A 15,468-nucleotide genomic window follows, 5' to 3' on the forward strand; every position below is an offset into this window, starting at 1 on the left:
TTCTTGATTGGCCTACAGTTGTATTTTGCTTGCTTTGCTTGTCCAGTCGTGTCAAACTTTCCATTTCATTCACTTCAAATCAGTTGACTTTAATAATATTTTCAGATTTCGTCTTTTCTACCCATTTTGTAATAAATGAGTCAGCAACTGTTCCCAGTACCTCCATTAAGTCATTCACTTAAAAAGTAGTGGTTAACATCAGTTCTTGATTGTCTTCCCTCTCTAGCTGTCTCTCTTTCTAGCTGTCTGTCAAATAAATAAATAAAATCTTTAAAAAAAAAAAAAGAGAATACTGTCTTAGTAAATGTTAAATGATTTACATTATTAGAATAGGAAATTACTTCAAAATGTTGTTTTTATAGTTTATAATATCTTTTTTTAAAAAGATTTTATTTATTAATTTGACAAAGATCACAAGTAGGCAGAGAGGCAGGTGAGCGGTGGGGGGAGTAGGCTCCCTGCTGAGCAGAGAGCCCGATGCAGGGCTTGATCCCAGGACCCTGGGATCATGACCTGAGCCGAAGGCAGAGGCTTTAAACCACTGCCTCCCACCCACGCACCCCTATAATATCTTTATTAATAACTTAGACCATCTCTTTCTTACTGGTCAGCTCTTGTTCTGTTTTTCTTGCACATGCAATTCTTCATGATTTTCTTTAACCATCGCTTAGAATCAAGGGAAATCTTAGAATTGGGAGGAAATGCTTTCAAGAAAATTAATGCTATTATAATATGTGAACTTCTGTGACTTGAGTTAGCTTCTGTGAATTTTTTTTTAATTTTAAAATTTTTTATAAACATATAATGTATTATTAGCCCCAGGGGTACAGGTCTGTGAATCGCCAGGTTTACACACTTTACAGCACTCACCATATCACATACCCTCCCCAATGTCCATAACCTCACCACCCTCTCCCTCCCCCACTCCCCGCCACCACCCTCAGTTTGTTTTGTGACATTAAGAGTCTCTTATGGTTTGTCCCCCTCCCGATCCCATCTTGTTTCATTTATTCTTTTCCTACCCCCCAAACCCCGCATGTTGCATCTCCGCTTGCTCATATCAGGGAGATCATATGATAATTGTCTTTCTCTGATTGACTTATTTCGCTAAGCATAATACCCTCTAGTTCCTTCCACGTTGTCGCAAATGGCAACATTTCATTTCTTTTGATGGCTGCATAGTATTCCATTGTGTGTGTATATATATATATATATATATATATATATATATATATACACACACCACATCTTCTTTATCCATTCATCTGTTGATGGACATCTAGGTTCTTTTCATGGTTTGGCTATTGTGGACATTGCTGCTGTAAACATTCGGGTGCACGTGCCCCTTCGGATCACTACGTTTGTATCTTTAGGGTAAATACCCAGTAGTGCAATTGCTGGGTCATAAGGTAGCTCTATTTTCAACTTTTTGAGGAGCCTCCATGCTGTTTTCCAGAGTGGTTGCACCAGCTTGCATTCCCACCAACAGTGTAGGAGGGTTCCCCTTTCTCTGCATCCTCGCCAGCATCTGTCATTTCCTGACTTGTTCATTTTAGCCATTCTGACTGGTGTGAGGTGGTATCTCATTGTGGTTTTGATTTGTATGCTTCTGTGAATCTTGATTTTCATATCTCTGAAAGTAGGGGAGGGGATCTCAAGTTGTAAAAATTTTTAAAGTTCTAAAAATGTTAAAATTTGGATTTTTTTAAGTTAGATTTAATCTGTACCACTAATATGGTAGATTAGGGCTCGCTTGCTATTTAAAGAACTAACTGGTAATAATACTCATCAAGTACACAAATTGTTTCTCTGTATTCAGTGTAAGAACTTTAAAGAATTCTTATGCCATTTGGAAGGATTATGACAAGGTCCATTCACTTTCCTACTGCTCTTAAAAGATGCCCTGTTCTTTTCAATGAGAGACACTCAAATTCATTTGGGTAGAGGGATTTTTCAGTAAATCTTACTGGATTTTTATTTGCTTTTATTCCAAATTTTCCTTTTTCTCCCAGTTTCATTATCAAGCTTGATAGATTTCTTAAGATCTGGTAATGTTCTGTAGGGTTTACATCCTGTTTTCTCTATTTTACTAAGTACAAGGAAAATCAGAAACACATTAAATGACACTATAAATAGCTGTGGATAGCACACTTTCAGAATCTATATTTCTGCATAAAACACATTAGATGAGTCCATCTTTTAGACTGGACAGATTCTATATTTTACTCCTGCTTTACCAGTATATAGGTCCTCCTCTCTACTCCTAGCTACTAACGTAGCTAACAGAGTTCTGTTTGTTTAAATATAAAGTTGTTTCTGGGCTTGTAACCCAGTTGATTGTTTAAGTCTATTCTTTCTCTTGGATAATTCTTAATTTTGGGCTCTTTTCTAACTAGATATGTTAGAGAATGGATAAAAAGAAAAATGTCAGTAAAATGTAGATTTTATAAACAAAATTACAGAATATTACCACGTTCCCCCAAATTAGCAATAGTATTCCTTAATATTTTTAAATGTTCAGTCATTGAAATTTTCTTAATTGTCTCAGTTTTTTAAATAGTTTTCATGAACTTCATCTGAATCCCAAGTCAAAGTTGATAATGTTTCTTATGTCTCTTATTTTTTAAAAAAGATTTGTTTATTTATTTGAGAGAGAGATGTAGCGAGAGAGGGAACACAAGCAGGGGGACTGGGAGAGGGAGAAGCAGGCTTCCTGTTGAGCAAGGAGCCCGAGGTGGGGCTCAATCCCAGGACCCTGAGATCATGACCTGAGCCAAAGGCTGCCGGTTAATGGCTAAGCCACCCAGGTGCCCCCTTATGTCTCTTTTAATCTACAGATTGCCCCCCTGTCCATCTCTCTGTCTCTCTTCCTTTTACTTTCTGCATTGAACAAACTGGGTCATTTATCTTATAGAGTTCGCACAGTTAGGATTTTGTTAGATACATTCTAGTAAATTGGCAGGTAGATCTAGAAGCTTGATTGGATTCAGGTTTCATTTTTTGTATTGCTGTGAGTTTTTAAACAAGCAAATAAGGCTGATCTATAAAATGGAAAAAAAAAACCCACTAGGAAAAGCTATTTACAAAGGTAGCTTGTTTATATTCCAGTAAGTTAAGCTTTCTTTTAACATTGTACTTTTATTTCTATGAGTGGTTTGTGCACTTGCTCTCCAGTTGTGAAAGTAAGAGATATTTACAAAAGCAGGGAGTTGAAGACTACCAGCAGCAGGTGGCGGAGTGAACCTATTCGGAAAGGTTTTCTCTTTCCCTCAATACGCATTGTACAAGCAAGTCTTCATAGGGGTTTCCTGTTATGCCTGTAGGATCTAGGAGGGGCTGCTGTTTTAGCCAGGGTGGTCACGGCAGGCCTCTGTGGGGACCTTTTGAAAAGAGACCTGAAGAAAGAAAGACAGCCACATGTGAACCCAGAGGAAGAATGTATGCGGTAGAGGAAGGAGGGAGGCATGAGGGCTTGAGATGGAACTACTTGGGGAGTGTGGCTGAAACCCAGTAAACCAGAGGGAGTGGCAGGCATGGAGTGTGGAGAGGAGGCCGGGGCCAGATTCAGATAGGATCCCATGCTGGGCATGATTTTATTCAAAATTTGATGGAAACCTATTAGATTTTTGAGCAGGGGAGTGTCATGATCTGATGTAGGCCTTAGACTATATCACTTTGTGTGGAGAGCAGGCCATAAGGCGGCAGGAGTGGAAGCAGAGAAACCAGCTTAAGCTCCTGCAGTAGTCTGGGCAAAGTGTAGTGGTGCTGGTGTCTGCTGCGAGCCCAGGATCTTAAGGGTGGTGCCCTACCACTGCTGTTAAAACTTCTGGGAATAGGGTGTTGACAGATAACCTATCTCATACAGCTTTGAGTGAGAAATTTGAGAGAGAAGTAGGGAAGTTGTTGTTTTTTGTCTTTTTGTTTATTTTTAGAACTAGCATGTTTGTTTTTATTTCTTTGGCCACTAAGCTGAAAACTATGGTCACAGCATACCCATAGCAGCTGCATAATTTTTTTAGTGCTTACATATTTGTGTTCTGTTTTCTCATTGTGATATTGTAATTGCATTTACATTTTCCCTAGTCTTGGTTTTTAAGAATTTGATTAGCTCATATTTAATCTCATTTAAATACTTGAATTTCTTGTAATTTCCTTCAGTTGCTTTATAAAATAAAGCAGGATATCAAAATTTACATATTTGTAATCTTAAAAGCTAACTTTAATTTTAAAAATGATAATAACCAATCCTAGATATAGGCATTGTATTTATACTTCTCAGTTTTTGATCAGACTTTATGATTTTTTCATTTTGTAAGTTTGGGAGCCAGGATATTTTCAGTTTTTTGTCTTAGAATCAGTAATTAAAAATGATTTGGACATTTACTCATTGCATTTTCCAGAAGAGTCTTACTACTGTGAAGCTGTCGAGTTCTTTTGGCCTTGTCTTATAATCAAGTCTGTTTGGGTTATTTTTTTGGTCATTTCAGTTTCATGTCTTCTCCTGTAGGTGGCACGCACTACCCTTCTTCCTGGCCTCCTAAAGACTATAGCTGCAAATCGGAAGATGCCCCTTCCTCTGAAACTGTTTGAAATCTCTGACATCGTAGTAAAAGATTCTAGCAGAGGTAAGAACAAGTCACCTTTGATTGTACACTTAAAGCATTTTATTATGAGAACCTCAGCTGTATATAAAGGTGGGCAGTATAACCACCCCTGTGAATCCAGCACCCACCTTCAGCAGTTATCAGCACATGGCACTCCCCCATGTTAGTTTGATGTGATTCCTAGACATCCTGCCATTTCACCAGCAAACAGTATGTATTTCCAAAAGATATATATATCTAAAAGATAAAAGATACCACTTTTGTTTTTTAAAAATAACCCAACACTATTTTATCATCAAACATCCAGCTAGTGTTTAAACTTTCCTAATTGTTTCATAAATTTAGTTTTCATGATTGATTGGTATAAATCCATCCAAGCAAGACCTTCAGATATTTGGTTGCTTTTATTTCTTTTAGTAGAAAGCAAATCTTAAAGAACTTAACATTTATAGAAGACCCCTGTTAAAAACCTCGACTTGAAAAGTACAGTGAAACATTTTTTTTTAAATCTTGTGATTTATGTGCATATCATTTTAAGGTAACTTTGTCTTGTCACTCTAGTTTAGCAGTAGCTATTTGTCATTATAAATGTGTTTGACCAGTTTTTGCCTCAAGAATAGGCTGGACTTGTTAGTATAGCGAGTAGCCTGGTCCACCATATGGAACGCAGAGGTTATTTGGTGAACATATTTAGGTAATACTTAAACCTGATTGCCAAGGATGTCTGTCTTACTCAAACTTCTGTCTTCATTCTGACACAGTCTTTTTAGAGCTGCATATGGGGTCATTTCTTGGTAGCAGGGCCATGAAATGACTGAATTGCTGGCAGTATTTCTCTTGTTCCCTGAGAACCAGGGAATAGTTCCAGTCCTAACCATGTTATTCAGGAGTTTCACTCCAGACTGTAAAACTGAGTATGTGCTCCTGAATCACTCGACAACAGCAAAGGCCTTTTCCTTAGTTATTCCTGAAGAGGATAATATGGCATTATTCTGACTACCCAGAGCTGTCAAGAACTATTGACTGTAAATCAACCTGTCTTAGGAAACAGATGCTGCAGGCTTGCCCGCGTGACTGTATGTGGACCTTCCATAGCAAACTTTGCATCCAAAGCTGGAGTCCATCTGCTCTCTACTATGCAGCCTTGTTTTCAATTAACAGCATCACCTTGCATCTGTATGGTGCTTTATACTTTAAAAAAATTTTTAAAAAATACACCTTTTCTCTTGTGATTGTTAATCTCTCTCCTTGAGGCAGATTGGACCAAAAAATATTGTCCCTATTTAATTTGTAAGAGAACTGAGACAGAAAAGTAGTAATTTTCCCAAGGCTGCATAAATTTTGGACCTAGAGCTAGGGCCAGAATTTGGTCTCTGTGCATATATCCTTAGAGAATAAAAGTCTATGTAGAATTTTCTTTGGGTGGTCAGTCTGGCAGGAATTGGAAAACATTTTCAGTGCCAGCTGTAAGTAGTTCTGTAGTTCTTGTGCCTCAAATCCTCCACTGGTACAGATACCTAAGAATTTGTTATGACTTTAGTGTCAAATTTTTTCTGTGAACTTTGACTTCTTTCCTTTCATTTTAGGTCTTTGAATTATAGATTTTGATCCTTGGCGATCCAAACATATTTATAAATGTAGGATTAGGTTTAGATTAATTATACTAAGATTCCTCAAAAGTTTTATATATTTGGGTGTTCCCAATTTGGGGGCATAAATATTTGTTAGATCTTCTTGTTGGACAGACCCCTATATTATGATACAGTGCCCTTCATCGTCTCTCGTTATACTTTTTTTTTTTTTTTAAGATTTTTATTTATTTATTTGACAGAGATCACAAGTAGGCAGAGAGGCAGGCAGAGAGAGAGGAGAAAGCAGGCTCTCCACAGAGCGGAGAGCCCAATGCGGGGCTCAATCCCAGGACCCTGAGATCATGACCTGAGCCGAAGGCAGAGGCTTTAACCCATTGAGCCACCCAGGCGCCCCTCTCGTTATACTTTTTATATTTAAAATGGTTTAAAATCCAGTTGGTGTAGGTATGGCTACTCCAGCTTGCTTTTGTGATGTCCATTAGCATGATGAATGGTTCACTGTCCCCTCACTTTCAATCTGCAGGTGTTTTTAGGTATAAAATGAGTCTAAATTTCCTCCGAAGTTTTATAATACTGTATCAGCAGTAGGCCTCCTCCCTCATGGTAAGGACTCCCTACAGGGTTCTGCAGGGCTGGGCTTGCTTGCAAGCAAGCAGCTCAGAGTCTGGAGAGTGAGGAACAAGCTGGGGTTCCCCACAATTGCCATGGGCAATTTTCACTGTCAGCACGGAGCATTTGACTGTATTGCAGTCCTTGGTATGGATCGCTTCACTGTTTTTTCTTTCATGTGTCTTTCGGGAAGACCCAGACATAGACTCCACTGTGCCCCAAGGCCTATGCTAGGAGATTACCTCGGCTGTTGAGAGCGAGCTATTGTACAGGGCTAGGCTGTAGGCCATCATTTAATAAGTCACCCTGGTGATAACCCCAGAAACCCAGTCCATATACTTTTTAACTCAGATTAGGATTTCTGCTGCACTTTGTTTCATCAGAAAGAATAGTTTTCATCTCTGTAGCAGACCTCTCTTATTTGGGGGTTTAGTTGTGATTATTCTGCAGTTTTCCCTGTGGGAACATTTTTATCTGATATTACTTTTGCCTGTTGTCTTGGAATTACGGTTTTCTTCAAAATTTTCTATGCCATTAATGGGATTTGAGGAATGAGAAGAGGTAAGTGTGCTCAATAAGTTTACCATCTTGAAAACATTAAGTTTGCTTCGGAGTGGCTTTTCTCTTTAGGTAGGCCTGGATTTTATGTCCTAACAAGTAGCTTTTCTGAAGGATTATTCTGCATATGTTCAGGCAGACTCCCTACTTGTCATTTGGTGTACGTAGAGGGTTCTATGGGAAAGGCAGCATAGCACATGGATTCAAGACTGTACAGCCAGACTACTTGGTTTTAAGTCATGGTTCTGCCACTTATGAGCTGCTGAACTTTGGACAATTTATGTAATCTCTCTGTGTTGTTTTCTCATCTGTTGCAATGGGGATGATCATTACCACTTACTAGATTTTTGGCAAGGATTAAATGAAATTTTGTTTTGAAAAGTTCGAGCCACATAATAAACACTATTTGGTGTCTGCTCTTACTGTTAGAGTCCCTAAGGCCAGATACATAGCATCTTGATTTACGGTAATTTTCTGTGAGAGTGACTTAGAGATTTCTGGCTGTTAAAGGGTTAATGTCACCTTGTTGACACTAAAAATGAGGCACTTGGGGCTCATTTTTATCCTTAATTTGATTTAATTGGCTTTTCTTCTTTTGTGCACTTTTTTAGGGTATGAAAACCAAAGTGTACTGATGGGGCAATTTACTTAAAAGTAGGAATGTGTTTTGGGTTTTTTTTTTGTTTGGAGGGGTTGTTTTTAAGGAGTTTTTTTTTTTTTTTAAGGAATGCTGTGTTTTCAGTAATTCATCACCCACTTCTCTTCAATGAATTGAGCACAAATGTTTTTACTGCCTTTCAAGCCAGTCAGCAGTTTTCTGTTGCATTTATATTAGCTGTTTCCTCCTAAATATTCAAACTGTTTTGAAAAAGAAAAATGTAGTCCATTAAAAGTGAAATGATAGAGGAATTTTCCAGTAATGTATAAATCCTAGATTTTCATTAGTGGGGGCCATACCCAAAATACTGGCTCAGAAGGGGCAGAGATGTGTGGCAAAGTGAGCAAGACAGTCTCATTCATTGCACTGGGAGAAAAGTCTTTTTGAATTCCTTTTCTTTGCTATGGTCTGCTTGGACTATGAGAGTTTCCAGTCTTGAGGAAGACTGACTGGTGAGCAGATTTTTATAGGTAGTACTCTGAAGGAGCGTACAAGGGGCCCTGAGAGCACAGAGAAGGAGTGACAGTTGCCACTGAGTCGTTTTCTAACATTAAGGAAAACCCTGACTCTCAGCCTCCTGTCAGTTTTGTGTAGGCAAATGTATCTTCCACAGTGGAAATGAAAAAGGAATCTATGCTGGATTTTAGTATGCCTCCCACAAATTTTGTTTGACTTAAATTCCTGTAAGTAAGTGAAAGCCCACTGGCCCCTGTTTTCATGCTTGACCTCATTGGACAGTTTCCTTTGCTCTTATGGACTTTTTAACTGACTGTCCATGTTGTGAGACTGTCAGTCCCACTGCCTGTCTAGTGACTAAGTCAGGCACGCTTCCCGGATAGTAAAACTTCCACTTGGAGTCCCGCACATTCCGGTTCTTTAAGGCTGAGCCAATCACTACATTTATTGAGCTGTAAGACCCAAAGTTGCTGCCGCCTTGTTAAAAATTAGTCATGACTCCACCAGCTAAGCTGATTTATCCCTTTTGGGCAGAGTGGCATGTGTCTTTGCAACGAGAAGTTAAATGCAGACTCTGCTGTGGGGTACATTTTCAGCTTTATGGCGGAAGTCAGTAGAAGCGGCCCTGGAGCTATCAAATCAGGCTGCTGTGTGAGTTCTTGATTGGTTTCAGTTGTTCCTACTTCGATGGCAAGACTAACTAAACTATAAACAAAATAGTAAATTACTGTAGGGGAGCGAAGTACCTACTTGTAAACTGCTAATCTTTGTGCCCAGAAAAGCAACTATATTTTGCAAAGTCCAACATTCCGGCTTTTTATTAAAAGCACATTGAATTCTGCCATCACAGTTTATACCATTATGGTTCCTGAGGCTGCCAGCATGCCTAGAAGCTCACTGAGATGGCAGGAGAAAACACATCACCGTGTTGAGTCTGAGTTTAAAGGGAACCACAGCTTAAGAAAGATGACTTAGTTTGGCTTTGTAAAGGGTACAGGGTCAGTTAGATTTAGCATGATACAGTCATCCGGTTGTTAATCTGACACGTATCTGTGAGAATCTTGAAAATCAAATCACCATGTACTTTAGTTTGAACTAGGCACTGAGAGACTTTTGGGTTTTGATATTATAGTAGATGAAGTGGGCTACAGGCCCTTGACCACTTAGAGGACTCCAGCTACCTCACTTGCCATAGGATGCATGCTCACGCCAAGCCTTCACTTCTTGCTCAGACCATTCCTGCTTTCTCCAGAGCATTACTACAGTTTTGGTAACAAGCTGCATTTTCTCTGTCCACCCCCAGATTATTCTACTAGTTTCTAAAATTTCACATACTTCCTGAAGCTTTTCTGATTTACTTATTTGTGGGTGGGGAGGGCCCAGAGGTGTGAGCAGGGGTAGGTGCAGAAGGAGAGGGAGAGAATCTCTAGCAGACTCCCTACTGAGCACAGAACCCATTGTGGGGCTTAGTCCCGTGAGCCTGAGATCGTGACCTGAGCCGAAATCAAGAGTCAGACACTTAACCAACTGGAGTCACCCAGGTGCCCTTTCCTGTAGCTTTTCTAAATCACAGTGATCAACTTTTTACCCTGACTTGTTTGAATGTGGAAATTCAGAATCTCTTTTAATGTTAATCGCAATATATAAGATTCTTGTTCCTTTTTCCTCCTTGGGCCACCATGGCTGCATAGAACATAAATAAGTTACTGCTACATGATTTGGTTTGTTCTTCCAATTTGCTCTCTGTACCATTCATGGATCTGTTCTATATTGTAACCTACTGAATGTGGGGGCCATGTCTTTATAGTTTTTCTATAATTCTTTGCTTGATAAAGAGCTTAATAATAAGCATTTTCATTATGAGCTTGAGAAATACTTAAGCTCTGAGAAATTGTCCATTAATTCTGTAGCCATCAAATAATGGAAGATTATCTAGCATCCACATGTGGAATGCAGTTTTCTGAAGAGAGCTTATGTCATCAGTCTGGATTAATTTAATTTTACTACTTCATATTTTTGGCATGTAGAATTTCCAATTAATAACTCAAAAAATATGGGTGTAAGGAACATTGACATTAACAATACTTGATAGCATCATTCTCCTATATGATGGCATCTTAACTGTAAATAACATCATTTTTAATATGGAAAGTTATTTTAGTACATTTGGTTCCACATAGTTAAAATCTGCAAACGTGAGTATAATATGCTCTGTCATGCATTGCATACTGTATTTTTTTAATAGATAAAAATCTATTCCAGGTTTATGTTAACTAAAAGCCAACCCATAAGGTTATAACTTTCCTTCATGCACTGAGAAGGTCATAGATTTTTTCCCCCCATACTAATTTCTTGGCTTTCAGCCTTACCTTAAAAAAAAAAATCTGTACTTCGGTGTTACACAGAAATTTTAAGGAAAATTATTCTTAAGTTTTATGTTTATAAAATTTGTGCCACCCTTAAGGGCTTTCATAGATATATATTAAGAGCAATTCTGTTCTTTTCACATTAAAAAAAATACATGTATCCAATTTCTCCCTAATCCTGCTATTACAATAAATAGCCAGATATTTTCTTTGCATATGCAACCATATGTTGTCCGTTTCTCTGTATAGCCATAGATACAGATAAATACTTTCTAGTATTGGGGCACCTGGGTGGCTCAGTTGGTTAAGCATCTGCCATCGGCTGAGGTCACGATCCCGGGGTCCTGGGATCCAGCCCCACGCTGGGCTCCCTGCTCAGTGGGGAGTCTGCTTTTCCCTCTTCCTCTGTCCCTCCCCCCCATTTCTGTGCTTGCTCTCTAATAAATGAAATCTTTACAAAAAATACTTTATACAAATATATAATATATATTTGTATATATATTATATATATTTATATATTTGTATATTATATGTATATATAATATACAAATATATAAAATACTTTATACAACCATTAAAAAGAATGAGATGGACAGAATGTATTCATAGGGAAAAGGTAAAACATAGGACAGGTAAAGCATAATTCCATTTGTGTAAACACTAAAAAATACTTTCTAGTGTTTATACAAATGGAATTATGCTTTACCTGTCCTATGTTTTACCTTTTCCCTATGAATACATTCTGTCCATCTCATTCTTTTTAATGGTTGTATAATATTCCATTGTGTGACTGCATAATAATTCAGACTATTTTGAATATTTAGCTTGCTACCAGGTTTTTGCTAACGTGTCTATTGTAATGAATATCCTGTACCCTTACTAATTTGTATTTGTAGAAATAGAATTGGTCAGTCCATAGGTAAGCATATTAAATGGTTGCTATCTTAAATTCTCTTCCAAAAAGGATTTTTTTTAAACAAACTTGCAGCCCTGCCACCAGTGTGTAAAGATTCTTCTTTCACACATTAGTTTTTAAGGTGTGTGTCTTCACAGGATTCTTGTAGCTTTTGTGAATCATTTAATATTACACTGAAATTCTTCAGGAGATATGAAAAATTTGCCATGTTAGCTATAGTCTCTTGGGTACTAATGTTAAAGAAATGCATTGGATGGAATTAAAATCAGGGTGCTTCATTTTATTTTCTCAGTCTTGGCTGGATTACTAATCTCGTGCTCCCTATCAGCCACTGATTACTTTGAAAGCCGCCTTGGTTTTTCAGTAGGCTTTCTCCTAGCATCTATATTTGGGCCTTCAGGTGAATATGAGAATAGATATGGAGTCATTTTCTCAAAGACTCTGCCCTTTTCCAGGCAGTCCATATATAATAACATAACCTAACACCCTTAATTTGTTTCTTATCATTGGTACTTTGGTGAAAGGGGCCCTACACCAAGTAGGAGCCCATTTGAAAAATTTGAGTTGTAGACAGTAAGTAGTTTTACTTCACTGAGGAACATCATGTACCATTCTTTTTTTTCTTCTCTTTAAAAAAAAAAGTCATTTGGCATGTTCTTTCAGCTTATGGAATTGTAGCCAGCCCACCCCACCCACCCTCCCTGCCCCCCTTGGGTGGTTTAGATCAGCCTCTCCGGGCAGTACTTTGAAGTCTGCAAAATACATTGGTAATTTAGGCTGACATACTTGGCAGGCCCATTTAAAAAGCAGAATTGTTTGATGGTATGACACAAGAGGTCTGTTAACCGAGTTATAAAGAACTGAGGCATTTCCAACAAACCCTTGTTTTGGCATGAAATTTAAATAGTTCTTACTTTGTGGCATGCAGTGAGTGAACTTCCGGTGATGTAATATGGTCCCTTAGTGCAAAATATAAGGAAATGAGAATTTTACTATACCTAGCAGTTTCTCCAAGGAAGAGTGGGTGGAACTGAATATGTGGTTATTTCCTCCTTTAATTCAGTTCGGCTACAGCAAAGGGAGTATCTTAGCGAGATGGGAAGAAGCAAGTCTAGAGGGAGCGGTAATGCTTGGGAAATGTAGAAAAAAATGCCCAATCAGTGGTGGGAGTAGGAAGGGCAGCCTAAATAGCTTAATTCTTACAGTGGATTTAGTACAAGGCCCTAAAAATCTGTAGGTTTTCTTACAAATATTGCAGAATCGAATCCAAAAATACACAGGTCATTTGTGTGTGTGTGTTATGCAAACATTCTGAAACCTTTCTTGACTTGAGTATAATTTAAGTCCCGTTATTTTTTATTCTAAGCTCATCATTTTAATTATCAGAATCACTCAACTTGTTCTAAATTCTAAGTCTTTAAACCAGATGTTGCTCCTCTTATCAGAAAGGTAAGTTTTACGTAGATTAGAGATCAGGAAAGAAGTATTCCAAGGTACAAGGTTACCAAAATAAAGCTTCAGTTTATGTTGCTAAGCTGTCTGAATGCTGGCATTACTGTTGGGCTCTTCTTTCCCAGCAAAAATGGAACAAAGTAGTTTGAATACATGTCTGTGTGTTAAAGTGGAAGCATGTGACACCAACAAATGGGTACCACATGGCAAAGATACCCAGGAGCAAGTCAGTAATATGAAAGGGATAATTTAGTTCTGTTTCATTTCATTTTTTTCCCTTCAGGGAGTACGCCTGTATATGCGAGCGTGTGTGTGTTCCTACGGAGAAATCAAGCCCCTCATTTGAGTTTATGCATGTGGTTGGTTTAGTGAGGTTTTATGCCTGCCTGGTTTTAATATTAATCTTTATTCTTACACCTTCAGTTAGAGCATTTAGATACCAGATTTCTTTATTCTTGCAAATGGAAATGGTAGAGAGTGACAGTGGTATAGAACTCCCTTTCCTACATCAGTGAGTTCTTGTGCTGACTTAGAATGTGGCCCACTGGCTGGGCCTGATCTTGTTTAATAGTTGTGTGTGTGTGTTTACCTCCTTTTCCAGGCTTTATTCATTTATTCAGAAATTAATTGTTGAGAGTATAGTCTGTGCAGACCCTGTGCTGGCTTTGACTATATCCCTCCAGTTGTACCCAGATCCCTGTGCCTTGATCATCATAGGCATTAAGAAATGTTATATGGCAAGAAGAGTTATTTCTCTCAGTCAGAAGTTTCACTCTGAACACTTTCTATGAATTACAGTGTTGTTGATGGCTAGAGACTTTAGTTTAAGGACTTCGAAAATAAAACACTTGAGAATACTGAAATATGTGTCCTATCAAAACCATTTCAAGAATGTGTATCTTTGACTAACATTAAGTAGGTATATATCAATGTTTGTTCTTATATTATTTGTTTTCATCTAAGATCCTTCAGAGACTTTCTCCTCTAAATCCTTTAGAGACTGAGATTTCCAGTGTTTAGTAGAAAGAACATGTGTTTTAAAGCTAGATGATACTGGTCAAATTCTGCTTTTATAACTTACTAACTATATAATTAATTACAGTTAGCTCTAGCCAGTTGGCTTGATGCTAGACAAAATCTTTCTGAGCCTTTGTTTCTCCATCTTATTTTTCCTATCCTATTTTATAGGGATGATAAACCCATTACATGATTGTCTTGAAAATTAAGATTATAGATAGAATGATAGGTGCTAAGTACCTACCACATAGTAGATAATCAGTCGTTAGTTTCACTTTTCACTCCATTTATGTGCTTACTTTTATATTACTTTAGTAGTATCATATTTTAAAATATCCGTGTTTTATTTGGATATCTGGAAGGTAAAAGACATTTTATATTTTGTCAATGGGAATGGCTACAGGAATAAGTCTGTGGAAGAACTTTTGCTCAATACATGCTAATATAAAGTAGATTATTTTCAGTTACCCCCAAATACTAAATTGTTTTTTCTTTTTGTAATTTGAATACCAAAATGAAGTCTGTATTTATTCAGTGTTTGTGTCAGAGCAATCGTCTCCTTCAGAATTAAAGGGCCACAAGTGTATATATCTGTTAAGACTAAGTGCTCACTGTTGAATTTGAGTTTTTACCTTTATACTCTATGCAGTTTTTTTTGAAAAGGGGTTTTAATTAAGTTTCAGATCTTTTTTTTTTTAAAGTTTTTATTTTTTTTTTTTAACAGAGAGAGAGAGATCACAAGTAGGCAGAGAGGCAGGCAGAGAGAGAGGAGGAAGCAGGCCCCCCACCGAATAGAGAGCCCGATGGCGGGGCTCAATCCCAGGACCCTGAGATCATGACCTGAGCCGAAGGCAGAGGCCCAACCCATTGAGCCACCCAGGCACCCCCCCCCTTTTTTTTTATTTGACAGAGAGAGAGAGATCAAACGTAGGCAGAGAGAGGGGGAAAGTTTCAGATCTTTGTAACCATGGCTACAAGATACAGATCAGCTTTGTCATGACCAAAACCTATCTGTCACATTTTTCCCCCACATCCATACCCCTGGCAACCACCATCTGTTCTCATTTGCTGTTGTTTTGCCTTTTCCAGAATGTCCTAAAAATGCACTTAAATGTAGCTTTTGAGACTGGCATCTTTCATTCAGTAGAATGCCCTTGAAATTCATCCAAGATGTCAGGTCTGTTAATACTTTGTTCCTTTTTATTGCTGAGTAGTATTCCGCTGTGTGGATGAACCACAG

At 38.0% G+C, this 15,468-nt stretch overlaps 1 protein-coding gene across 2 annotated transcripts in view; it reads left to right on the forward strand.

Annotated features, from left to right (window-relative positions):
* FARSB (phenylalanyl-tRNA synthetase subunit beta) overlaps positions 1 to 15,468 on the forward strand; it is a 73,423-nt gene that overhangs the window by 31,638 nt on the left and 26,317 nt on the right. For both annotated transcript variants that reach the window (XM_080798731.1, XM_080798732.1), the window contains one exon: positions 4,508 to 4,625. In XM_080798731.1, coding sequence (XP_080654857.1) covers positions 4,508 to 4,625 — 118 coding nt within the window. The remainder of the gene's footprint in view (positions 1 to 4,507; positions 4,626 to 15,468) is intronic.

This window comes from Martes martes (assembly GCF_963455335.1).
Source record: "Martes martes genome assembly, chromosome: 3".
Taxonomy (NCBI): Eukaryota; Metazoa; Chordata; class Mammalia; order Carnivora; family Mustelidae; genus Martes; species Martes martes.